This window comes from Asparagus officinalis, chromosome 10 (genome assembly GCF_001876935.1).
Source record: "Asparagus officinalis chromosome 10, Aspof.V1, whole genome shotgun sequence".
Taxonomy (NCBI): Eukaryota; Viridiplantae; Streptophyta; class Magnoliopsida; order Asparagales; family Asparagaceae; genus Asparagus; species Asparagus officinalis.
Window position 1 is genome coordinate 33,827,513 of NC_033803.1, and position 25,690 is coordinate 33,853,202.

At 35.8% G+C, this 25,690-nt stretch overlaps 2 protein-coding genes across 5 annotated transcripts in view; one reads left to right on the plus strand and one right to left on the minus strand.

Annotated features, from left to right (window-relative positions):
• Positions 2,109 to 7,453, minus strand: LOC109825258 (RNA polymerase sigma factor sigE, chloroplastic/mitochondrial-like). 3 transcript variants are annotated; one of them, XM_020392072.1, is made up of 5 exons: positions 7,226 to 7,453; positions 7,055 to 7,143; positions 6,424 to 6,570; positions 5,913 to 6,042; positions 2,109 to 2,546 (listed from the first exon to the last, which is right to left on the minus strand). In XM_020392072.1, exons 1-4 carry the CDS (start codon positions 7,269 to 7,271, stop codon positions 6,031 to 6,033), a joined length of 294 nt encoding a protein of 97 aa, XP_020247661.1. In that variant the 5' UTR covers positions 7,272 to 7,453; the 3' UTR covers positions 2,109 to 2,546; positions 5,913 to 6,030. The 3 variants fall into 3 exon arrangements, 2 of the variants coding, with proteins under 2 accessions (XP_020247661.1, XP_020247660.1); XM_020392071.1 differs by having other exon boundaries at positions 2,109 to 3,508; XR_002242949.1 differs by lacking the exon at positions 7,055 to 7,143 and having other exon boundaries at positions 2,109 to 3,508.
• LOC109824926 (cell division control protein 2 homolog A-like) overlaps positions 11,178 to 25,690 on the plus strand; it is a 32,384-nt gene continuing 17,871 nt past the window's right edge. The window contains exons 1-3 of one of the 2 annotated variants that reach the window (XM_020391554.1): positions 11,178 to 11,502; positions 11,835 to 11,876; positions 11,976 to 12,160. In XM_020391554.1, the coding sequence (XP_020247143.1) occupies positions 11,868 to 11,876; positions 11,976 to 12,160 (194 nt within the window). In that variant the 5' untranslated portion in view covers positions 11,178 to 11,502; positions 11,835 to 11,867. The remainder of the gene's footprint in view (positions 11,503 to 11,834; positions 11,877 to 11,975; positions 12,161 to 25,690) is intronic. The other variant, XM_020391553.1, reaches the window with a different exon arrangement.

Here is a 25,690-nt window from a genome sequence, read left to right on the forward strand (position 1 = left end):
GCCTGAGTTCGAACCAGGCTGAGATTGGATTGCGTATAGTCCTCTAGCCGCCCGTTTCACGGGATTAGATGCGCGTAGGGGATGATGAACAGTCAGTCTTCCGATAATGCAAACTTGGATCTATTTAAGAGGTGGACCAGTCTTTCAGTAATAACAATATAGTTGTATGTTATCATGTTTAGTAGAGGATTACATCTTGATTTAGTAAATTTCTAGTTGTATGTACCATTGTCTTTCCTATTATTGTTATTACTGTCATAGCATGGGTCGTTCGACCACTTCATTTTTCTATGTGGGATCTTGCCGTGTGCCATTCACGCTGACGTACACCTGTTTTCTCTAGTGTGCGTCAGACTTAGGGGATGGACAAGTCTAGTTTGATGATGCAGCAGAGCCAGTGTGTGCCCAATCGGAGTATCTTTTTGAGGGAGTAGAAGAACAAACTGAAGCGTAGTGGTTTTCTTCTGTAGTAGTTGTGGAACATTAGAACTCTTTTGCCATATTTTTCTTAGTTTGATGATGAATTTCGTATTTTCTAGCAATACTTTTTTTTTATTATGGACTATGTATTTTTATATTCCTAGTTGGACCGTTTTTATAATAAAGGTATGCTTGACCCATATTTTTTTATGTCTAGGATGGTCTACTTTTGATGATATATCTATTTTTTTTATTTTGGGTTATTCTTATATTCTTGCTATTGTGATCGGGGACCTGTGACTGATATTCTTTTGCTTAACGCTTAGCGTATTAGATTGAGAAGAAAAGAAAAAAAAGAAAAAAATTTAGTGTATATTTCTCCTCAATCTAATACATCGCGGGCTTGTTCACGTTCCGATTCACGGGTATTTTGGAAAGCGAGGCGTGACAATTAAGTTTTGATGTTTTCGTATTTTTCAACCGGTTTGCAAAATAAATGAGTTTTTGCAAATAGAAAATGAAATTTAAGAAATTTTTTCTAACATGTTCAATATCATGTTTATAAACATTTACCAAATTTTTACTATTTTGGAGTTGATTTACTATGTTAAATTGATATTACAAAATCAAGTGTTTCGGTAGTTTTCAGAATCTGAAATATCTGTATTAAAACAGTAATTGCTCACAAATGGGAAGCGATATTTTGGAAATTCTTTCTCTAACATGCTTATCATCATGTTTACAAACATTTCCCGAACTTTTATGGTTTTTAGAGTTGATTTGCTATTTTTAATTTATTTTAGAAAGCTAGCAACGTAAAATTTCAAAAACTACCAAAATCTGCCAACGGTCACCTTATCGGTCGACCGATGACGTCATCAGTCGACTGACAAACGTTTTTCAGCCAACGGCTAGTTTTTGGCAGGTGTGATTTTTGCACTACAACAAAATATAACATTGCCGACGAAACAAAAACGTCGGCAAATGTTTAAAAAACGTCTGGAAAAATATTTCCCGACGCAAAATACAGCGTCGCTAACGCGTCGCCAAAAGTGCGTCAAGGAAAGTATTAGGCGATGCAAATACACTACGTCGCCAAAAGTACACTTTTAGTGACGCGACATGCGTCGGGAAAAGTACATCTTTTAGCGACGCATATTATTTTGCGTCGGCAAAAGCATGCTGATTTTTTCCATATGCGAAACGACGTCGGGAAATCTTGCATTTTTGGCGACGTACTTAACGTCGGCAAAGGGTAATGCGTCGGCAAAAGTATACTTTTAGCGACGCGGAAAGGAGCGTCGCTAAAAAGCTTATCTTTGGCGACGCATGATTTGCGTCGGCAAAAGTGTAGCTTTTAGCGACGCTCTATTCTGCGTCGCTAAAAGCTACACTTTTGCCGACGTAAACCATGCGTCGCCAAAGATTAGCTTTTTAGCGACGCTCCATTCTGCGTCGCTAAAAGTGTATTTTTGTCGACGCAAGATTGCGTCACTAAAAGATATTACTTTTGGTGACATAATATGTCGTCGGCAAAAGTGTTACATTTAGCGACTAAATATAGCGTCGGCAAAAGCGTTACTTTTACTAACGCTTATCGACACTAATTTGCATCGCCAAAAATAATATATTCTCTGTCAAATACAAACCTACACCGAATCTGAACATCCACAAAAAATTTGATCCCATTCACATCAACATAAAAGTCTATTTTTCCATTTCCCCTTGAGCGCTAAAAGCGTTAATTTACAAACTTCCTCTTGCATACCCAAGTACATAAAGTCTCTCAAAAACAGATTACAACAAGAAAACTAGAAACAACAATATCAAATTTGTATCATTAATTACAAAGAACAAATGGATTTGAGGAAGAACATGGCCCAGTTTAGATAGTGCATCTGCAACAGTGTTTGTCTCTCGCATACAGTGTAGGACAGGAACTTCTTGGTAGGAATGTTCAGCAAAACCAATAACAGCAAGACAGTCTCCCGGAAAGCATTTCCCCGTCTAGGCCATAGGAAACAAATCCAGAACAACAACATCCAGAGAAATGTACTGAATAGAGCAAATTCTACATACCCGAGTGTAACTGATTCTCCCCACCAAGCTGAGCAAAACATGCTACTCTGGCAAACATTAGCCGAATTCCATGATTCATTGCACAGATAAAAAGAACATTCAAATAGTGATTCAATTTTTGGATTATAGATTTATGGAGGATATTTGGCTGTGAACTAGAAAGATAAAAAGAACATTAAGTATGTATTTGAAACACTTCTGATGCCAAATGTCTTCAAACCTGTATGAGTTACACTTCTGATGTTAAAGGTGGAAAAAACATTCAAAATAGTCCCCTAAAGATAAAAAACCTATAAGACAATGTCAATGGAGTTAATGGGATCAAAGAACTGGAATGTATATCATAGTATGGTTAGGGGAGTGGAAAGGACTATGAAAAGCTCTAGTCGTCAGACTTTAGATGCTTCAGTTTAAATGATGCCCAAGCTATTAGCTATAAAAGTTTGTGCATTATGCAGTGAAGAGCTTCCTAATTATTTTTGTTTTTCCAGAAAATTGGATGAACAAGATAGATCTAGCCAGATTGTCGTTTCATTAAGGTTGAAAATGAAATAGAATATCATCCAAAAAGAGTCAAAATGTACAGGCTCAATATCTATACAACAAGTAATTGCTAGCATTAAAAAGTAAGGTGAAGCTCATCATCAAAGCCCTAAGATGCTAGTCTTACCATTGAGGAGCTAGGAACTTACAATTAACTTGTTACGGAAAGCTGAATACATTTGTTGTCTTTTTAAAATTTTACGCTCCTTTTTCTCATACATGACTCTGAGATCGTCAATGGATTCGTCATATTTGGAAAGAAAATTCAAATAAAGTTAACTACTATAAATGTACCCTCCTATCAGCAATATCGTTCAGCTGTGTCCAACCTCATGTTTTCACGCTGAAGCCTCTGTTTCAATCTGTTTATCTTGGCACTAAAATGCTCTGGAGTATTACTAGCATAACCCCCTAAAGCCTCCACCTCGCACTCAGGACAGATAATTGAAGCCTTATCAAAGTTCTCCTGCACTTATATATGAAATAGTTATTATATGGATTCAAATAATCGAATATAATTATCCAAAAATTGCTATTAACAACCAAACCAAATGAAATCAAAGAATAAAAGATAATGTCTTTTCTCCTGAATTATGGGTGAATATTAAAGAACTAAGGTTTCAACAAAGTCAATGGAACCTAACTTTTCCCATTCAATTTTATAAACTGATATTATTGTCATTGGTTGTAATACAACCCTTGAACAGAGGTTTGGGACCATAATATTCCTTGCTAAGAACAATTTCTAATTGATTTAAACATATTTTATCCGCAAGACTACAAATTAGGACTTGGCACCTGATTTTACTTGTTATGTCTGTATAATTGCTTAATTCATGTTATAGAACTAGATGCGTGTAGATCATTAGATAACACTTTGAGATCAGATGAAAAAGCCACCAGCTTGAGAACAAGAAATGAAAAATGTTTCACTTGTAATATCTAAAAGACTGTGATCAGTTAAGTTTCACTAGTTGGATTGACTGAAACTTATTCAGCTTAACCCGAACCCAGGCTTCCAAGGGTGGACCCATCTATATCAAACTCGTGTCAAGCGCTAGGCATGTGAGTTGCTTTTGGGTGTGGAGCCTTTGGGTGTGAAGCCCTCCTCTGTCTGTAATTTTATTATCCTTATTCTTTTGTTTATCCAAAATCATCCACTGTTCATTCCTACTCAGTTTCCTGCAGCTATCAAACAGCCCCCAATTACCATGGCTAAATAACTTCAAAATCTTGAGCGAAAAATCATGATATAGGATGAGAACAAGGCAAAACATCAATCATACAAATGTGGTTAGATTTGGTCTTCACAATGTTCAAAAATTTCATATATCAAATACCAGTCCACAAAACATGAAAGTATCTAATTGTTCTAGCATATTCTAAGGATGTTTCCATCTAAATAATAGTAATTCCTTTCTTATATCACACTAAATCAATACATTACCAACACAATGAATCAAAACCATCCCCACAGTTAACATAATTCATGCTGCCCTGAAGCTTGGTTTTTTGTGCTGTTGGTGGCTAAACACATTTGTCAATGCAAAAATATAAAGAGAGAACCAAAGGAAAGAGCATGGAAGAGACTGTGAGGGGAAAGGGTTAATTGGAAATTCTGTTTCAAATAAACCAAGTCCACTTCATTGTTCATTTAAGACAGAACATACACTTCACACCTTAGCCTTTGAATGGGCAACAATATAGAACCTGAGCCAAACTTCCTAAGCTATCTTTAGATGTAAAAAAAGTTCTCTTCCATGCTAAATATTGGAATAAGACTTCTGGTTTTATCCAAAAATGTGGTGAAATTTACAGCCTTTTCTTTTGTCTATATGGAAATTTCTTCCCTTTAGTTCGATATATAAATCCCAATGGATATTTCCTTGTGATTTTTGGTCCTATACAGATCTGTTACCAATGGATCATACCTTAAATGATTGTTCTCCTTTATCTCTTTATATTCAGCTCAATTGGGTGACTTATTTATTACTCCTAAAGATATCTGTTGGATTCGAAAAAGCACAGACACAAACATAGGCATGTTGATACATACAGGATACACTGAGATATCAAAACAGGTACATAGGAAAGAACGTCTATAGCTATAAGTGTCAAGTCTGCTTCGTGTATCCGAGCTGCACAACTTCATGTCGAAATGGTCATACTTTGTCCATATTCATCGATAACAACCCAAAGTTGTCTGAAATTTTTCGAGATCTAACTCTTTGCACATTCCATCCCTCCAAAAGCTAGAATTAGAAGTAAAATACTAATTTCTAAACAAGAATCTTAATAGATAACCTATTAAATCTAAAGTGTCATCAACTAAAATGTTTTCCTTGTCCTTCAAATTTCTCATTATCTTAAATATCTACTTTTATGCCTACAAATTCTCACTGTGTTTGTGAAACCTTTACAAGGAGACAAAAAATGATGTGGATGTTAATGGTTTATGGAGCCTATCATTTCAATGAAGTACTTTGATCACAAAAATTCACAATGAGAATTATATCGAAGGTTTATATATTGTATCCTTTTCAATTGCATTTGTATTTGCATGTACCCAGAAGTAACTAGAAATAACACAAGATGCTAACATCCTTAGAATATGCACAACTTCAGTTTCTTAATAGGGGTTCTCTGGCTAGAGCATAAGTAAGTGAATCAAATACTCTAATAAGGTAAGATGTGTATAATTAAAGAATCAACCCATGAGATGAAGTTAAAAACTTACTTGTTTCCTCAAATATTTCGTAGACAATAAAAGCACAGATTCAAGAATCATGCCCCAATAGAAACCCTAGGGTTACAACTCAAAGCAAATGAAAACTAATAAGATACCAAAAAAAATAGGGCAAATTCAGTACCTTGAAATGTTCCTGCAACTCGATCTCATGATCCTCCTCGTTGAGCGGGAGGAGGATGAGGAGAGGCGGCGAGATCCGACGGAGGCGGCGGTGAACTTCGACGAAGGCGGCGATGAACTCAGGGCCGTACCTAGGAATTTTGGGGCCCAAAGCGAAATATTAGATGAGACCTAAATGATACAACTCATAATAGATTTTATCTCATTCTTCTTACCATTTGAGCTGCAAAATTAATTAAAGTTTTATATTCAATATTTTCTAACATATTATTAGGTAAAATGACGTTCTAAAAGTTATATCGAAGGTGAGTTTTCTTTCCTTCAAATAAAGGAAGGGGATGAAAAGTAAGAATTAGTGAATTTCATATCTGTATGTATTGGTCGTATTCGAAATTACATAGACCAACAAAGATGAAACCAAATTTATGATTCAATTTGATTCTAGCACATAACATTAAATAAGATATTTCTCTAGGAAAACATCATAAGATATTGACACATTATGTGAGTACCTTGATTAGTTTGTTCCTTGCTGCTTGACCAACCTCTATATGTTTTCTTAATTCCGACACAGTCATGTTCACTGTAGCTGCCAATTCGCCTTCTGTTGGCTCCTTATTTAAATCTTTATGTAAGTTCTCCTTCACCTCAGATATTGCCTGGAATATAGAAAATCATGAGAGACTAATCAGCCACATTAAAAGCGGAAGAGTTCATCAGCATGAGATTGTTCATCTTGTGACATAACAAACATTGAAATCCATTACAAGTATAATGATACTACTCTAAAAGCAAGAAACATAATTAGGATAAACTGTGTGGTGTACACGCCTGGGCTATATATACATATCGATAACCCTTCGAACAACAGAACCTAAAATTTTGAATTATCCATATGTTTAAATTACAGTAATTTGCACTATCAAAGATTTGAACTATAACTAGAATATTTCTTAGGATTTATTCACGAATAACAGAAAACATTGTAAATTTGAACCACAACAATTACATTACAGCCAATCTTACCAAATACTCATAAAAATATTTCACTACATATTCATGGAATGCTAAAGATAATAAAAATGTGATAAATATATTGCTTATTAGTTGAAATTAGGAGTTGTTCAGTTAAGAGAATCTGACCATTAACCATTCAAAAAATTGTCTGCTCAAAATATGCTTCATCTTGGTCACAAGAATCAAATAATAGGACTCCAGAAACTTAATACAACCTAACAAAAAACCACAAACATCACCAAATTCGTCAATATTTCGTCAATTAAAAAAATTAGAGAAACTCTAAGAATCGAGTACCGGCGATGCCGTAGACTTTTCCGCCAGAGATGAGGCCGCTGGGCATGCTGTGGGAGTCTAGGAGTGGGATTGTGGGAGGCCGGGTCCTGGGAGCGGGCTGCGGACTGCGGAGGTGGGCCAGGTGGCTAGCGGTGAGAGAAGCGGGACTCAAACTCGGCTGTCCGCTGTCGGTGTCGGGAGTAGGAAGAGGACTAGAGGGAGGAGTAGGAACGAAGAGGAGCTTAGGGAGAGTCGCTGGGAGCTGCGGTCCTGGCCGTCGGAGAGACCCGGAGTAGGAATGGCCGACTGGGAGTTCAGAGCTGCGGTCCTGGCCTGCGGATGATGAATTGAGATTTGAGTCTGAGAGAGGAGGAGGCGGCGGGAGTGGGAAACTGGAGACAAAATAGGGTTAGGACTTAGGAACTTAGGGTTTAGCTTAAGTTATGGGTGGGTGGGCCTTTCCCAACATGAGGCCCAAGGCAGAGACCTTAGCTGCCTTATGCTATGGCCGGCATCATGAACTCCGACGGAGGCGGCGATCTCTGACGATGGCGGCGGTGAGCTTCGACGAAGGCGGCGAACTTCAGATCAGAGAAAATAAATGGGGAGAATTTTCTGATGAGAGAGAGAACGGGGGTGGGGTTTTTTAGCTCTTCGTGGAAATAAATGGGGGGAATTTTCCCTCCTTTGTACGAGTGGGGAAAATTTGGGGTGGGGGTGGGTGTTTGGCGACGCTGATAAATAAAGAAGCGTCGTAAAAAATGTAACCTTTAGCGACGCAAGGAGGAACGTTGGGAAAAGAATACTTTTAGCGACGTTAGCCTAATACGTCGCGATAAATGTACACTATTAGCGCCGCTAATCCTAAAACGTCGCTAAAAAGCTATACTTTTGCCGACGAAAATGAAAAAACGTTGGGAAATCCATAACTTTTACCGACGCTAAGTTAAAACGTCGCTAAAAATATACACTTTTAGCGACGCTAATTATAAACGTCGGGAAATATATATTTTTTGCCGACGCTAACTAAAAGCGTCGGGAAAAACATAATTTTTGGCGACGTTTTTAACCATGCGTCGGGAATAAGCGTTGGGAAAAGTGCAATTTGTTGTAGTGAATTGGGGCTATATATACCCCTTTTGCCTTGGTCATTTTTAAGGTTTTTCACACAAGTTTTGGGCTGTTTTCTCTGAGTTTTCAAGAAAGTTTGATAGTGTTTTATGTGAAGAAAGTTTCACAAGAGAAGGATCGAAATTTTATTTTGAGGAATTCAACCTTAAGCTCTACATCTCTTGTTCATCATTGTTGAAGTTTTTCTAAACTCCCTTCTTTTAGCTTATCATATCATTTTGTTTCTCATTTATTTATGCTAGATTGAATTGAGTTTAATTATTATCATTACTTATTATTTACACACACCCTTTGAGCTTTAATATTTCATATATTGTATTTTTTGGGTTATGAGTGATTTATTGAGTGTGAGCTTCAATTCATTCTCATTTATTGTAGAGAACAAAAATCTTTACTTGAGCTTATCATTATGAGAACATGTTGTAATACACAAGGACACCGAGAGAAGTGGTTGGTGAGAGACTGGGTCAATTCCAAGAGGAGTGACGTCGGTTATAAATCCAAGGGAGAGGTCGTAATTCCAAGCACTTCAGGAAGGTGACACGGGCTAGGCCAACACTTAGAGGGTGTTTTGTTTGATTGCAAGTATGTGAGTTGTAAATGTTTGTCGGTGAACGTTGAAAACCGATTGTGTAGATTAATTTGAGATAGTGGAGATTCTCCTCGAGAGTGAGGAGCGGAGACGTAGACCGAACTTTGTGATCAATTTCGTTGTGTTTGCGTTTGTTGCTCTTATTGTTCATATCTTATATCGCCTACTATCTCATTGCATATTCTTGCTTGTATATCTTGTTGTATATCATAATTAATAGGATATTGGTAATAAGTTTAATTTGGTATTAATCGGATTAGATTAGCAAATACCCTATTCACCCCCTCTAAGGTACTTTCAAGTTTGACCATTCCTACACATATATTATAACATTATTTTATATTATATGAAACATATAATATAAAAGATAGTGTTCATATAATATATTAAACAAATTGATAACTTATTATATTAATTAATTTCTAAAATATAATATTAATCTATATATTATATTATAATAAGATAATATGTTATTATAAGTTATTTATTATTATAGTTAATATATCAAAGTTAAATATATATTAACTATAATATATTATAGTTAACTTAGTTATTATTATAGTTAATATATTAAAGTATAACATATTATATTACAATAAATATACATTAATATTACTAATTACGTAAACTACAATATAATATTTGATAATATAATATATTAGAATATAATAATTATTAGAATATAATGATAATATACAATATATTATGTTAAGAATAGAATATATTAATTTTTATATTATATTATCATATGTTTATTATAATATAACCTATTATATATAATAAATTAAATTAACAATTGAATTATTATAAGATATTATATTTTAATAATATAATACAATGAAATATATTAAAGTATGTCATATGATTATCATAATAGATGTATATTATATTAATTAATAGTATTATATACTATTAATATATTACACCACTTGTAATATATAATATTACATAAAATTGTTTACTTACAATATAATATATTATAGTATTAGATTCTATATATAGTATAATATAGTATAATATATTCAACGAATTACTAAAAATATAGTAGTTATCATATAATATCTTATATCATGATTTTATTTATTAATTATAAGTATTAATATATTTTTAGTATATCATAGTAATTATAATAAAACATATTATGATGATAAATGTATATATTATAATATAATAAATCAAAATACTAAATTTTATACAATAATATATTGTATTATATTTAATTAATATGTAAATTATAGTAATTATCATATACTATTTATATTACAATATTAAGTAATTAATAGTATTAATATTTTTAGTATATCATAGTAATTTAAAAAACATATTATATTTAATATAATATTTTTCTTATAATATAATATCATATAGTACAAATATTGTGTCTTCTAATATATTTTTTTGATCCCCATATTCTAGTATTCTAATATATAATAGCAAGCATTATTAATATATTATATATGAGGTGTTTGGAGATAAGTGTTTTATTTTACCCTTTGCCCACAAGCGTTTTGGTTTTTCCATGAAAACACCACTGTTTTCAAATTCTTGGTGTTTTTGTTTTGGTAAAATTGAAACAAAGGAAACACCATGGTTGCTCTGTTTGGTTGGTTAAAAAAAAGAAATCTATTATGGGAAACATATTTCTTATAATAGGTTTTTCTTTGTTTGGTTCACCTCCTAAAAGTAAAAAAAGAGAAGAGATGAGATGAGTTGTAAAGAAAAGAGAAGAGATGAGATGAGTTGTCATTATTTTATTAGAGTATATGACACAATTTTAAGAAAAACCCATTTCATGAAACTTTTTGAGGAAATAGGTGAAATAAAAGTTTTAGTGATACCCTTGTCATATTTCTTTTTCTTTGATTCTAGGAAATCAACCAAACAGCCTCTGAACAGACACTAAAAAACTTTATATATTTCCTCGATTTTTGACTTTGTAATAAATCCAGAATACAAAGTCAATTGCCAAACAGCCTGATATTGTTGGCAACCGCGTGGGAACCGCAAACCCAGAAAATTTTGTTAGTCAAAGGCCCATCTATCAAAACCCTAATTAGGTCAAAGTCCATTAACTAGTTATGGCCCATTTACACCGAACACTAACCTCAAGCAGGGGACTTTAATTTCAATCAAATCACGTGGCCTGTCAACTCCTCATCATTTCGGGTGGTAGGTTTGCCTCAGAAGAAAATAAAATCCAACAAAGCCTTCATCAAAAGCAGCGCACGGCTCTCAAAGCGGTGTCTCTTGCGCTCCAGCGCCATAACAACCCCGACTTGGCCAATCAAATTTCTTGTCTCCACTACTAATCCTAATTAGCGCCAACTGTTCCCATTTTAGTATAAATAAGAACAATAATTAAATTAGATTAAGTCACGTAGAAAGAGAGAGAGGCTCAGAGAAATTGACCGTGGTCCGCTGAAAACGACGACTCTGGAGAGAGAAAGTAGAGGGCGGCATAAAAAGCAGCTCGCTCTCTCCCGCGCCTCCCCCTCAAACGAAGAGAGAGAAAGCGGGCGATATAATCAAGACCCTCGTTTCTTTTGGTCAAAACCCTAGCTCCAAGGACTCAGAGGTTCGTACTCTCGATTATAGTCTTTGTGCATTCTTTAGTCGCTTCTCGATTCGCGCGCATGAGATTGCTAGATTTAGATCGTTTTTTATTGCCGCCACAGCGATCCGATCCTAAATCGCGAGCTCGATTACTGTTTATTTTCAATTTTTTCGAGTTTCTGAGCGATCAAGCTCTGATCGGAGTAGAAATGCTATGTAGATGGCTTTACTTCGATGGATTCTTAGGGTTTTGGTCAAGATAAATGCTGTTTTTATTTTACTTTCTTGGATCGGATTCCGATCGTTTTGTTTGTCGTCGGTTGATGACGATTGCAGCGTTTTGACTGATGCTAGGTTTTTGATATCAGGAAGTGGAGTTTGGATCAAATGGATCAGGTGAGCGGCCATGGACTTTTCTTTTCTCTTTTTTTTGTTTGCGCAAAAGTATGGTATTCTAGAGGTAATGTGGATGATTTTTTTTTTTTTTTGTATTAGTATGAGAAAGTGGAGAAGATTGGGGAAGGGACTTATGGTGTTGTGTACAAAGCTCGAGATCGTCTCACAAATGATACAATAGCACTGAAGAAGATAAGATTGGAGCAACAAGATGAGGGTGTCCCGAGTACCGCTATTAGAGAGATCTCACTGCTTAAGGAAATGCAGCATGACAACATAGTCAGGTATCTATCTGTCGATTTCTCGATCTCTTTCTTTTTTAGTACATGTTCTACGTTTTGTTCTTACTAATGCTATAAAGTGATAAACGAGGATCTGTAGGATTATATATCTTTATCATGCTATATTGGAGTTTGTTCATTTGCTCTTCTTTATTGCATCTACTGCTGAATAACAATGTGAAAGGTAGATGAAGCTGTTGGCTTGGCATGCCCTATAGTCATAAGAGCAATGGTGCCCACTGGACGTAGTTTCTGCATTTGAATTATGTTGCACTCTAACTTAATGTCTTGATAGTAACATTTTGATGCTACTTGCATTGCTTATTTGTTTGTTTCACAGTAAATTGACCAAGTATTGGCAATCTTGGCTGGATGGAGTTAACATTGATCTATTGTTACTGTTGTGGCTTATTTCAGCTGGTGCTTCATTTCGTTATTGTGTGCACCCGCAAAATGAAACGTGCTATTTTAGTGTAAAATAAGCATCCTTTGCTTGCCCGCCCTGAAATTATTGAACAGGAAATATTCTTCTTCCATGTCTAGAATTTGGTAGTTGAACGTGCAAGTAGTGGATTGACCTGAATATCTTCTCCTAAGTCGTTGCGTTTCTGTTTCAGTAGATCAGTAATGTTTATGAAGAACTGTGACAAACATGTGTAGGGCAGGTTATCATGGTACATGACGTGTGATGCAACAATGAGCTATTTGTGGCATCTATCAAAGATAAAACCATAACCAATATCTGATCTGTAAAGCACAATAAAGCTCGTAGAGAAGGTCTGTTGGTAGGTCCAATTCGTACCAAAAATATTGAATGATTTTGAAAAAGTTTGCAGTTGCCTGAACATGCATTCGATGAAGATAAGATGTAGATATAAAATTGAAGGTAGGGTTTTAATGTAAATATTTATACCTATTTTGAAAGTGTTAAACGACTTCTCGGTGATATTCTTCAAAAAGTGTTTCCTTGAGGGCTAGCCACTTCAATAATGTCTGTGGTTCATAGGTGGGGTCACATAGTATTAAGCATGTCTTGCTGCATCATGGACATGTTTAATATTTTCTTTTGGTTTTCTTGATGGTAACATTTTCATCGCCTCCATCCTCCTAATTATATACCTCATTAAGTAGTGGTTAATGCCATCATGGCACAACCCTCTTCTTAACTATACAACGTAAGGGTGTAGTTTTATGACCTCAACGTATATTGGAAGTTCTTTCATGATATCCACTATTTTTAAAGATATATAAGGATGTCCTAAGACTAACCTTTGAAATGCTTGATATACTTTTAAGATATCTTTCTCTGGTAGTCTTTATATCCATGCTTAGCAGGTGCGAATTGTTTGAGACCTAGTTAGTTAGGTGAAGGGTCAATTCTTGTATATAGAAAGAAATGCTGACATATCTCCCATATTCTATATACTTTCTATTTGCTCTCTGGCCCAATTTGTTCATCAGTCAAGTCAATGCGAATTGCTGTACACACAAGTATATATTTGCTTGCCGTTATGTTGAAATTTTCCAACACCATTGTATATGACACAGCTACTTGTATTCATCACTTTTCTTGATTGCCTTGATGTGGAAACAATACAAAGTGTGATATAAACTGGAAGACTTATTTCCATCCAGCTTCATTGTCTCATCCATAAGATGTAAAGTTTACTTAAACGGTTCATGTTATTAGGTTTGCCGAGTATGTGAAGGCAATTGCAAAGCATATAAATCCGAGACAAACCCTTGGGATATGGTGTTCTGGTCTCCATATAATATGTGATGTACAATTATTCATCCTCATGTTAAGAGTTTTCTTTATAAGGCCTTTGATCCTTTATGATTTAGATGACACATCCATTGTGTTTTCATAACCATGTCAGTGTCATAATTATATTCTAAAACTTGTTTCATTCAGTGTTTTTAAGGGCATATTCAGGTGCGTGCCTTGGGCGCGAGGCGCTTCGACGTAGTGATGTAGCGCCCCACAGCAGGTGTGGGGCGCTACGCTTGCGTCGAGCGCGCGCTTGGGGAGCGCGTCGTAGCGCCTGCCGCCTTCGGCAAGGCGTGCGCCTCAGTAACAGGGCAGAATCCCAATTTTATTCAGTGGGTTATTGGGTACAAATCCGCTTCCCACTTAAACCCGAAACCAAAAAGAGATGTTAGGGTTCTGCCGCTTCCTTCTTCCACTTTTTCTCTCATTTTCTCCTTGCAGTCTTCACTTGGCAACAGCAAGCAGTAAAGACGAGCGGTGAAGGGCGATGGCGAGCTGCAATCGACGATGAAGTGGTGCAATCGGTGATGGCGAGCGGCAATCGGCAGACGGCGAGCAGCAGATACGTTCTTCTTCTCCTTTCTCTTTGTTTTCTTTTATTTTCCTTTTTTTTCTCCTTACCGATGTTTTTCTGGTCCTTCTTTTCTTTTCTTTTTTCGTTTTGTGTTCTCTCTTCACCCTTCTTGCTGATATTCCCTGTCCATTTGCAACTAAACTTAAAATCTGAGTTTTTAGTTGTTGTCTGTTAAGTATAAACTGTTAAGAGTGAGTTGTTATTTTTTTGTCCTTAATTAAGTTATTGATTGTTAATTGTTAACAGAGAGATTGCTGAGATATTTCTTGAGTCTTGACTGTTAATTGTTAAGAGAGAATGGAACTTGATGAATTAGTTATAGACTTATAGTATCTTCACTCTTTCAAGCTTCACTGTATCAGTTCTTAATTAAGTTCACTATTCTAAACTTGATTTGATTTTATTGTTAACTAACTTACAAAGAGAGATTTAATGTTAACTAACTTGCTCTTCCTTGATGTTAGTTCTTAATTAAATTTTTTTTATTAATATCGCTCTTGACTGTTAACTATTTTTTCTTTGGTTTAATATTAATATGCAGAGTCATGATATTATGAACTGATTGCTTGCTTCTTATTAATACATATTAGTTATAATTGTTGAAATTATTCAAGCTTATTGGTGTAGTACTAGTGCTACTATTTGATTTCCTGTGTAAGACTGCGAGTGTTGATTCTTGCTATTTGATGCTAGGTGTAGTGCTACTAGTTGATTCGCCATTTGTAACCTATAAAGAGGAAAATAAAATTTAGCAATATAGTTGTTAGTGATGCACTAGTTGATTCGCCATTTGTAACCTATAAAGAGGAAAATAAAATTTAGCAATATAGTTGTTAGTGATGCAATATACTAGTATGAAAGTTTGAATAATAAAATTTAGCAATATAGTTGTTAGTGATGCAATATACTAGTATGAAAGTTTGAATAATTTGCATGATTAAATGAAAATTAACGTACAAGTTTAATTCATTAAATCTATATACTATATTATTTGTAAATATATGAATTTTGTTGCATAATGCATATATGTGTTTTGGTATAGATATGTCTTCATCAGCGGGTGGTGCTAGAAGATAAAATCCTACATGGAAATATACTTCATTAGTTGATGATGCGAATGCAAATAGACACAAGTGCATATTTTGTAACTAGATCACAAATGGCGGCATATCCCAATAAAAAGATCATCTAATTGGGACGGATAGGAAACCCCAAAAATGTGAGGTTTTGTCAAAAAGTCCCTTCCGATGTGGTTGAAGAGCTAAATGATTATGAAGAAAGACAAAAAATAGCTAAAAGACAACAAGCTATAGTTGATTATCTCCCTAATCTTGGAGATGAGAACATGGTGGAGATCGATGATGAGGAGCTTGAAGATGAGCAAATACAAGAATCTAGAGATAGAGCAAGAGGCTCGACGATTCTTAGGTCATCTTCGGTAACGGCAAGAGGAACGGTGAGTGTTGGCTTGCACATTGTGGGATTTTCCACATGCCCAAAGAGGAAGGGGTCGATGGATGCATTTCTTACATTTGATCCCGCTCTAGAGGTCGCCAAGGATGAAAGAAGGCGCAAGTTAAGGTAAACGTGTATTGAAGAAAGCCTCAACAAAGATGCAGTGGCTAAAGTGCATCAAGACATAACTCGATGGTGGTATCAAGCCGGCATTCCCTTTAATGCGGCTTGTCTTAGGTCTTTCAAAATCATGTTAAAGTTTGTGGTGGCTTTTGGGCTTAACTTGCCTCCGACATTACACCATTTGAGAAAGCCTTCGCTTAAAAAGGGGGAAAAATACACCAATGATCTGATACAACCTCATAAGGAGGTGTGAGATATCAAAAGTTATTCTTTCATGTCAGATGATTGGAGTGACAGAAATGGGAGGACATTGATCAACTTTCTTATGTACTCTCTTCATGGTACGGTGTTTCATTCCTATATTGATGCTTCTGATGAGATCAAGACGGGTGACCGAATGTTTGAGATACTTAGTGAGCAGATTAAGCTCATAGGACCTTAGAATGTTGTTCATATCATCACAGATAACCATTCTAGTCTTAAATATGCAGGTAAAATTTAAGCAATTGATTTTATTTTGGTTATGAATCCTTTGCTATGTTAGGATGCTTTGATATTGATCTTTTTCATTTTTTTTGTTATAGGAGCGAAATTGGAAAAAGAGTATCCACATTTATTTGTACTCCATGTGCTACTCACTGTATTAATCTTATGCTCAAGGATATTGGTAAACTATCATTTGTGAAGCTAACCTTGAGTCGAGCTATAGAGTTGATGGGATTCATCTACTCACATGCGTGGGTTTTGAAGCTGATGAGAGGTGAAGCTAACGACGGAGAGCTTCTTAGACCGGTTGTGACACGATTTGCCACGTCATTTATGACTTTGTCAAGCATCAATTGACAGAAAAAATAATCTCAGAAAGATGTTTAATTTGGAGAAATAAAGACAAAATAAGTGGGCAAGAGATTCAAATGGCAAATCAGCTGAAAAGATAGTTCGTATGCCATCTTTCTAGAATAACATCGTTCGTATTCTCAAGCTCACGGCTCCTCTCGTTGGTGTTCTGAAACTTGTTGATGGTGACAAGAAGCCTGCTATGGGATACATTTATGAGGCGATGGATAGAGCAAAGGAGGTTATTGTTAAAGCCTTTGTTGATGATTCAACAAAATGTTCTAAGGTATTTGATATCATCGATAAGAGGTGGCACGATCAGCTTCATTAGTCTTTGCATGTTGCAGGATATTACCTTAATCCTACATTTTTCTATGACCATCCAAACATCCAAGGGGATGACGAAGTTATGAAAGGTCTTTATCAAGTCATTGAGAAGATGGTCCCCACACAAGACTAAGACAAGGTTGATAGACAGTTGGATATATACAGGCATGCTGGGGTCTTTTTGGCATAGAGATAACTAAGAAAAACAGAAAGAAGAAGTCTCCAGGTAAATATACATAATATAAACCCTCAATTGACTAGATTTTTTATAGGAAATACACTACTAATCATACTATTTAAATTGACAGCTGATTGGTGGGAGTCTTATGGTGCATCAGCACCAGAGTTACAGAAGCTTGTTGTTAGAGTCATCAGCCTTACTTGTTGCTCCTCTGACTGCGAAAGAATTTAGATTACTTTTGAGCAAGTACGATTAGTTTTATTTTATTGAACAAAATAGATTCAATTCCCTTAGAGATATGGATATTGATTTGATTGATTTGTATAAATTACAGATACACACCAAGAACAGAAATAGATTGGATCATAAGATAAGAGGTTGCAAGATCTAGTTTACTGTAAATATAACCAAGCTATGAAGGAGAGATTTGACTGCAAAGATTCTATTGATCCGATTAAGTTGGTTGATATAGATGAAAGTAATGAGTGGTTGTTAGGGCAATTCAATGAAGGTGAAAATGCAGAGAATGACTTGGTGGAGGGCGAGGATAACCTTACATATGGTGTCGTAGGAGATGCGATGGGAGCTGAAGAAGATGATGATATATATTTAAGATCGACTAGTAGGTTTCAAGGATCTTCGAGTGGTATTGGTTCATTATCGAGGAGGAGGAGCTAGTTTCCGAGTCAGAAGATGAAGAGGAGTTTAATGATGAGGAGGAGACTGAAGAGGAGGATATTCCCTTTGAAGGGGATGATGATGATGTTAATGATGATGATTAGAGTCATTAGGCTATTATTTTACTACTTATTTGCTTTGTTTTATTAGATTGCTTTGCTTTGATGTTAGTGAACTCCTTAAGTGTTCTAGCTGCTTAGGTACTTTGTTTTGATGGATAACTTGATTTGCTTCAATGATTAAAACTTTATCTTGTAATTTGGTAGTATATATTTTATTTATCTTGCGTCCTTGACATTTTCTATGTGAAATTTCACAACTATATTTTTTTGTGCATCTTGTATGTCTTCAAAATTTTTGTGGTCTGGAGTGTGCCTCGCTTCGCTCGGGTGCACGCATTGTATTGCGCCTTGGGCATGTGCGTGTAAAATGACTTTGCGCCCCGCATTACGTCTCGCGCATTGAAAACACTGGTTTCATTAGTGTTTATTACAGTTATATACTCCTTTATTAACTCATTTAACCATCGTGATGGTAGGGTGGCCCCTGATGACGTTAATAATCTTATGGTGGTAAGATTTTGACCAAAAATATCTTTTCTTTAGTTGATTTGTCTTCCATACACGGTATCCACCCTTTCTTGGCACATTTTGATGGATATCAGCTCTCTTTCCCCCCCCCTAAATGCGTCTCAGCACAGTTCTTCAGTATGTTATGGGAAAAGACTCTTGAGATGTGCCTTCTCATATAAAAACCTATATCCATTGTTATTTTGCTAATCTAGTAGTACGGTCATACAAAGTATATGCCATATAGTCATGAATCAACTACTTCAGATGTACCTTCTACATAGGACTTTATATACAATTTTATTTTTCCAATCTATTATTTCACCAATAAATATCTTTAAACCTGTGTAGGCCTACGATAGGATGTGATTCCATGAACTACTGCAATTATGTATTTTTGTACCTCTAGGAAACAACCACATGACTTGATATATTGTTGTTGTAGCTATTAAAAAATGCAAAATGCAAAATTGTCAGACTAGATTAACCCAATACAGCATGAGCCCCACCAAGGGCACTTTGGTCATTTAACATGACCCACTGGACTAATCAAATTGGCTAAGGATACAAGAGTACAAGAGATCCTAAGTAAAAAACAATGCTGAATTCAACTTAAAGGCAGAATGGGCTCAAAACAAGTTTAGACCCAAGTGGCACTTAGCCTTGCGTGAGCTTGCCCTGCATGGTTGTTTACTTCGTACAAGCTTAGCCCCATGTGGCTTAACTTTGCCTGAGGTTCGTGGGGGCGACAAATCAGTGATGGTGACTACTCTTACATTAAATGCCAATGATTGCACATGAATGGCGCTGTAGTATACTAGTATAGAGCATGGCACTATCGAAGATCGCCCCTATGCTATTCGTGCGTAGCCATAATCTTAGCCTCTCGGGGTCAAAGTTGTATCACCATAATTATATTTAATGAGACTGACTAAAGTATCTTCGTGTGATGATGAACTGTAGTACCCGTGGGATGAAATTCTGAAAAGACACTATGTAGTCATTTAATGCTCTTTTAACAGCTGTACAATTACATCTAGCCCCGCGTGGGCTAATGTCATGTGGAGCACAAATTTCATCTTATAATTAGGTTTCCTTCTCTAACATTACAAGGGTTCGGTTCTCTTCTTGGTTTAGCCCACACTTAGGTTCAGCCCCCCTTGGTTCCTGCATTAGCTGCGTGCTATGGCTGCTAGCAATGAGTTAGTCCCGCGCCATCGTGCCAAACTCTTCTAATCCAAGAGTTCTATGCCATATAGCACTTGAACTTCGATCTCGTGCTGGCACTTTTTTGCCTTGCCTCAAAAGCTCCACCCTTTAGCTCATCAACGAGGCGACCCCTCGCCAACGAGTTGAGTTCCACATCAACGGAGCTCCCTCCAACTCCGAACTCAACAATAAAGAACAATTTCAACAACGATGATGTACTTTGTTGGGATAAAGTCGGGGCCTAATAGAGCAGTCTTAGCGAATAATAGAGTGGAAGTTATAAAAAGGAACACACAGATTTTCGTGGAAAACCCCTTAAATGAATTTGGGATAAAAATCACGGGCAAGGATAGAATAATTCATTATGAGGAAAAACTTTGGAGTTACAACTTCTCTTTACAAGGTGAAACTCTATTTTTCTCACTTCTATATATGGAGTTGTTTTTGGGATGAATTTTTCCTGAAGAGTTTTGGATCTATTTATAATGGCTGGGAAAATACTATTCTTTAGTTTATAATTTTTTTACTATGTCAACCTTTCGGTGCCTGTTTTTCACTTTCGGTGCATTTATTTTTGTGGGGCCCGTCACTTTTTTATTTGTCCACAATTGTTGCTGTCAGCAATTGCGACTGACAATCTTTCACTTGAAGATTTGATTGAATATCAATCATTATTTTCACACTATTCCTTCTATCTTGTCGTCTTCATGTTGTTCACGTCTCCGACAGATCATAAGAGGATCGATAGCAAATAAACTTATCAATATTGATTATTTTTGTCAAAAAGTATGTGAGGTTATTTTTTGTGTGAATTTTCTGCATATCCACTATTTCTTCTTTCACTTTCTCACGAACGAAGTGGTACTAAACTCAAATGTGTTTTGTCTTTGAATGAATAACTATATTTCTTGCTAAGTGCTTTGCACTTAACTATCACAAAATAGAAAAATCTTCTTTTATTCATACCCGAGTTTCTCCAGCACCATCTTCAATCATATCGCCTCTTTACTAGCTTGTGTAGCTGTTACATATTCTGTTTTTATTGTTAAAGTAGCCACAACTGCAGTTTTGAAATCCAGCTTACAGCTCCACCAGCAAATGCAAACACATAGCCTGTGATGGATTTGCTATTATCACCATCACCTGCATAATCAAAATCAACATATCCATTGACAATAAAATTTGATCCCCCATAACATAATGCAACATTTGAGATTCTCTTAATGTATCTTAGGACCCTCTTTATAACATTTCAATGCTTTTTATCAGGATTTGTCATGTATCGACTAACCACTCCTACTGCTTGTGTAATGTCTGGTCTTGTACAAATCATAACGAACATTCAACTTTTCAGTGTTGATACATACGATACTCGAGACATCTCCATCCTTCCTTCTTCACTGCTAGGACTCATAGTGGAGAATAACTTAAAATTAACAGGAAGGGTAGAAATTGAGTTACAATATTGCATGTTAAAGCGTCGTAATGTTTTCTTCAAATAATTCTTTTGAGAAAGACAAATCTTTCTATTAATTCTGTCTCGGTAAATTTGCATCCTTAGAATCTTGTTTGCAGATCCGAAGTCCTTCATTTTAAATTTCCTAGCCAACTATGCTTTTAATTCTTTGATATGATCTTTGTTAGGGCCTGCAACCAACATGTCATCAACATACAATAATAAGATAACAAAGTTATTTTTACCAAACCTTTCAAAACATGCACAAGAGTCTGAATTAAGTCTGTTGTATCCAAAGCTCATGATGAATGGATCAAATCTCTTGTACCAACACCTCGGCACATGCTTTAGGCTGTATAGAGATTTGTTCAATCTGCAAACCAAGTTCTCTTTTTTCATTTCTTCGAAACTTTCTGGTTGGATCATATAAATTTATTCTTCAAGATATCCATGAAGAAATGTTTTTACATCTAGTTGCTCTAGATGTAAGTCAAATATAACGCTCATAGCTATGACTATTCGGACTGTTGTAAGTTAAAATACAGGAGAAAATATTTTATTAAAGTCAATACATTCTTTTTGAGCATATCCTTTTATTACCAATCTAGCATGATATCGCTCCACTTAATCATCTCCATTTCACTTAATCTTGTAGACCTATTTATTTTCAATAGCTTTCCTTCCTTATGGTAGTAGCACAGTACCCAAGTCTTAATCTTATGGGGAGCTTCAATTTCTTCCTACATTGTTATCATCCACAAAGATGCATCTGTGTTGTTTATAGCTTCATGGAAAGTTGATGACTCTCCATCCTCTTAGAAGACAGTATGCAGCAATACTCTCTGTAATATACTCCGAGTGCCAAGTCGGTGGTCTTCTCTCACGAGTTGACCTTGGAATTTCTGGAGCCTTGAACTCGATTACTTCTTGTACATCATGCTTCGGAGTTGCTTCAGAAGAATTTGAATCATTTTCTACCTGAACAGCTATAGTCTCTGAGTCCTTCCTTAAAATGTTTTTTTCTTCATTTTGTAGTTGATTCTCTATAAAGGTAATCTCTGCTGATGATAATCTTGCGGGTAGTGGGATCTCCACAAGCGATACCCCTTTACTCCGTCAGCATACCCGAAAAATATGTATTTTCTGGATTTTAAATCTAGCTTTGTAATTTCTTAGGCATTGTACATTACGTACACTAGACTTCCAAATATATAGAGGTTGGAATAATCAGTTGGCTTAGTCTATATTTCCATCGGTGTCTTTAACTATATTGCGATTGATGGAGATCGATTCACCACATAACAGACGGTTTTTACTGCTTCAGCCCAAAAGACTATCCAGATTTGCAGTTGCCAATATTGTTCTTGTTCTTTTATCAACAAAGTTTTTTTCATCTCTCCGTCACTCTATTTTCTTGAGGAGTATAAGTAGTACTGAATTATCTTTTGATACCTTCTTGCTTGCAAAATATAAAAAAATCATCGTCTATGTATTCTCCTCAATTATCTGACCTTAAACACTTGATCTTCTTCTTAGATTCAAGCTTGACTCGTGTTTTGTAGGCTTTAAAGGTTGAGAACACATCCGTCTTTTTCTTGATAGGATACACCCAACATCTCCTGGGGTAATCATCAACAAAAGAAAATATTTTGCTCCTCCCATGAATGTAACTGGTGCTTGTCATACATCAGAATGAACTAGTTTCAAAATAGCATTGCTTCTAGAACTCGATATGTTAAACTTTAGCCAATGTTGCTTACTTGTAACATAATGCTCGCAGAATAGAAGAGCTATCGAATTAAGATCAGGAAGCAGCTTTTGATCCGAGAGAATCGTTAAGCCTCGTTCTGACATGTAGCCTAGTTTGGATGCCACATCATGGTTTGTTCTTCTCCATGGCTAGTTAATATCACACATGAATCAGCTTCCTGCAGGGTTTCTCTCTTGAGCATGTATAGATTTGCAACTATCTTTTCTCCTTTTATCATAATAAGCGCCTATTTAACAATCTTCATGATCTCATTTTCTATATGTGTCTAGCATCCGAGCTCATCTAATTATCCTAAAGATAACAGATTTTTTTTAAGCCTTTCACATGTCGTACATCTTTAATGGTTCGTATTGTACCATCAAACATTTTGATTTTGATTGTGCTAATACTAGAAATCTTCAAGGCATGATCATTGTTCATGAATACAGATCCTCCTGAGATAGGTTCATATTTGTGGAACCATTCTTTCCGGGAGGTCATGTGCTAGGAGGTTGCTGAATTTAGAAGCCATACATTAGCAAATTTTTTTCTGCCTTCATCAACAATGGTTGCTCTACTATATAAAATTTTACCATCATCTGACGTGTTGACAACGCATCCTTGAGATGTTGATAGCTCTGAAGATTTTTTATCATCACTTTTCTTATTATGCCAACACTCCGATTTCACGTGCCCTTTTTTGTCACAATTGTAGCATTTGATATTCTTCTTACTTTTTGATTTTGATTTACCATGGGTTTGACTCCCACTACAGCCACGTTCCGTTGATCTTCCTCTCGTCACCGATAAGGCATTCGCTTGTTGCGAACTTACCTGCCTGTCTTCCTTATTCCGGCGTTGATTTTCTTCGTCCAGAACAACGGTTGCAACGTTGTCGAAGACTAGATTGTCCGTGAGGACGTTGTTTGTTAGGTTGATGATGAGCTGATCATACGAGTTAGGTAGACCCTGAAGTAGAAGTTATGCACGTTTATTCACACATATTGTATGCCCTAAGGTTGCTAGTTGGGAGAATAGTGTGTTTAGGGTGTTGATATGGTCGGTCATTGATGTAGATTTCGCCACCCTTAAGAGTGTAAAGTCTCGTTTTTAAGAAGATTTTCTTGTGTAGGGATTTTGCCTCATATAGTTTTGTTTGAGTATCCCAAATCTCCTTTGATGTCTTCTCTATGCTTAAAATCACCCCATCTGCTAATGTCAGATGGAGATTTGCAATAGTATTCCTGTCCATCTCGTTCTATTTCTTATCATCTGTGATGTCATATGGCCTTGCACCGATGGCCGCTAGGCAATCTTCTCTGAAGATAGCCTTTATCTTTAACTTTCACAGTGAGAATTTACTCTTGTTGAATTTCTCGATCTTAAACTTTACCGTTATTGCTTTTACCATGAACAGTATCTTTTTACTATTTCACGTAAACAATAACTGTATTTATAAACAATAATCATATCCTTAAATAGTACTGTGCTTATGAATAGTATCGTATTTATGAACAGTACCGTATTCGTGAATAGTATCTATGAATAGTATATGTCGCCTTCAAATGATAAATGATAATCTAACTTATTTTCTAATATGGAGGATCCACCTTTGGTGGCAGGCACAGAGCATACGATAAGTAGCTACACGCACATTAATTTAGGTTCTGATACCACTTGTTGGGACAAACCCGGTGCCCAATAGAGCAGGGTTTTAGTGAATAGTAGAGTGGAAGTAATAAAAAAGAACATAGATTTATGTGGAAAACCTCCTAAATGAAATTGGGGTAAAAACCACGGGTAATGATAGAATAATCCACTATGAGAAAAAATTTTGGAGTTGCAATCTCGATTTACAAGAAGAAACTCTCTATTTTTTTCTCTCACTCTTCTATATGTGAAGTTGTTTCTGGAATGGATTTTTCCTGAAGAATTTTGCGCCTATTTATAGTGGCTGGGAAAATACTATTCCTAATTTTATAATTTTTTTTTTACTGTGCTAACCTTTCGGTGCCCGCTTTCCACTTTCGGTGCCTTTGTTTTTGTGGGCCCGCCTCATTTTTATTTGTCCACAATTGTTGCTTTCAGCAATTGCGGCTGAAATACTTGTGGTCAACGGCACAAGGAATCTATTCTCTTTTAGCATAATTCTCTGGGATCAAAGAATTGTACTTTTCTTTTTTGAGTCAAGAAGAGTATTGTAAACCTTCATATTTTGTGAACTTTTTTGACCAAAAAACAGTTGTATGCTAGTGCTATATTATCAGGAATACACTTTTACGTTCCTGGTGGTCTAAAGGGATAGCAACAAAATGCAAGTAATTTATGTCCTAGCTCCTGAAGGTACACGATACACGATTGGTGCATATCTGCATGACCCTGATCTATACTTTTCTCTGTTCCCAGGCTTTTCATGTCACACTATCCATCTGTCAGGTTCATATTGGAGATGTTTCCTTTTATATTTCCATGTGTTAAGCATTAGTCCTACTTAGTGATGGATTCAAAATCTTTCTTAGGGGTGTAGATGGCAAGTATCATTTGCCCAAAAAATATAATAGGTTTAATTCCTAACTTAAATGGACTAAATTATGTGTACATAT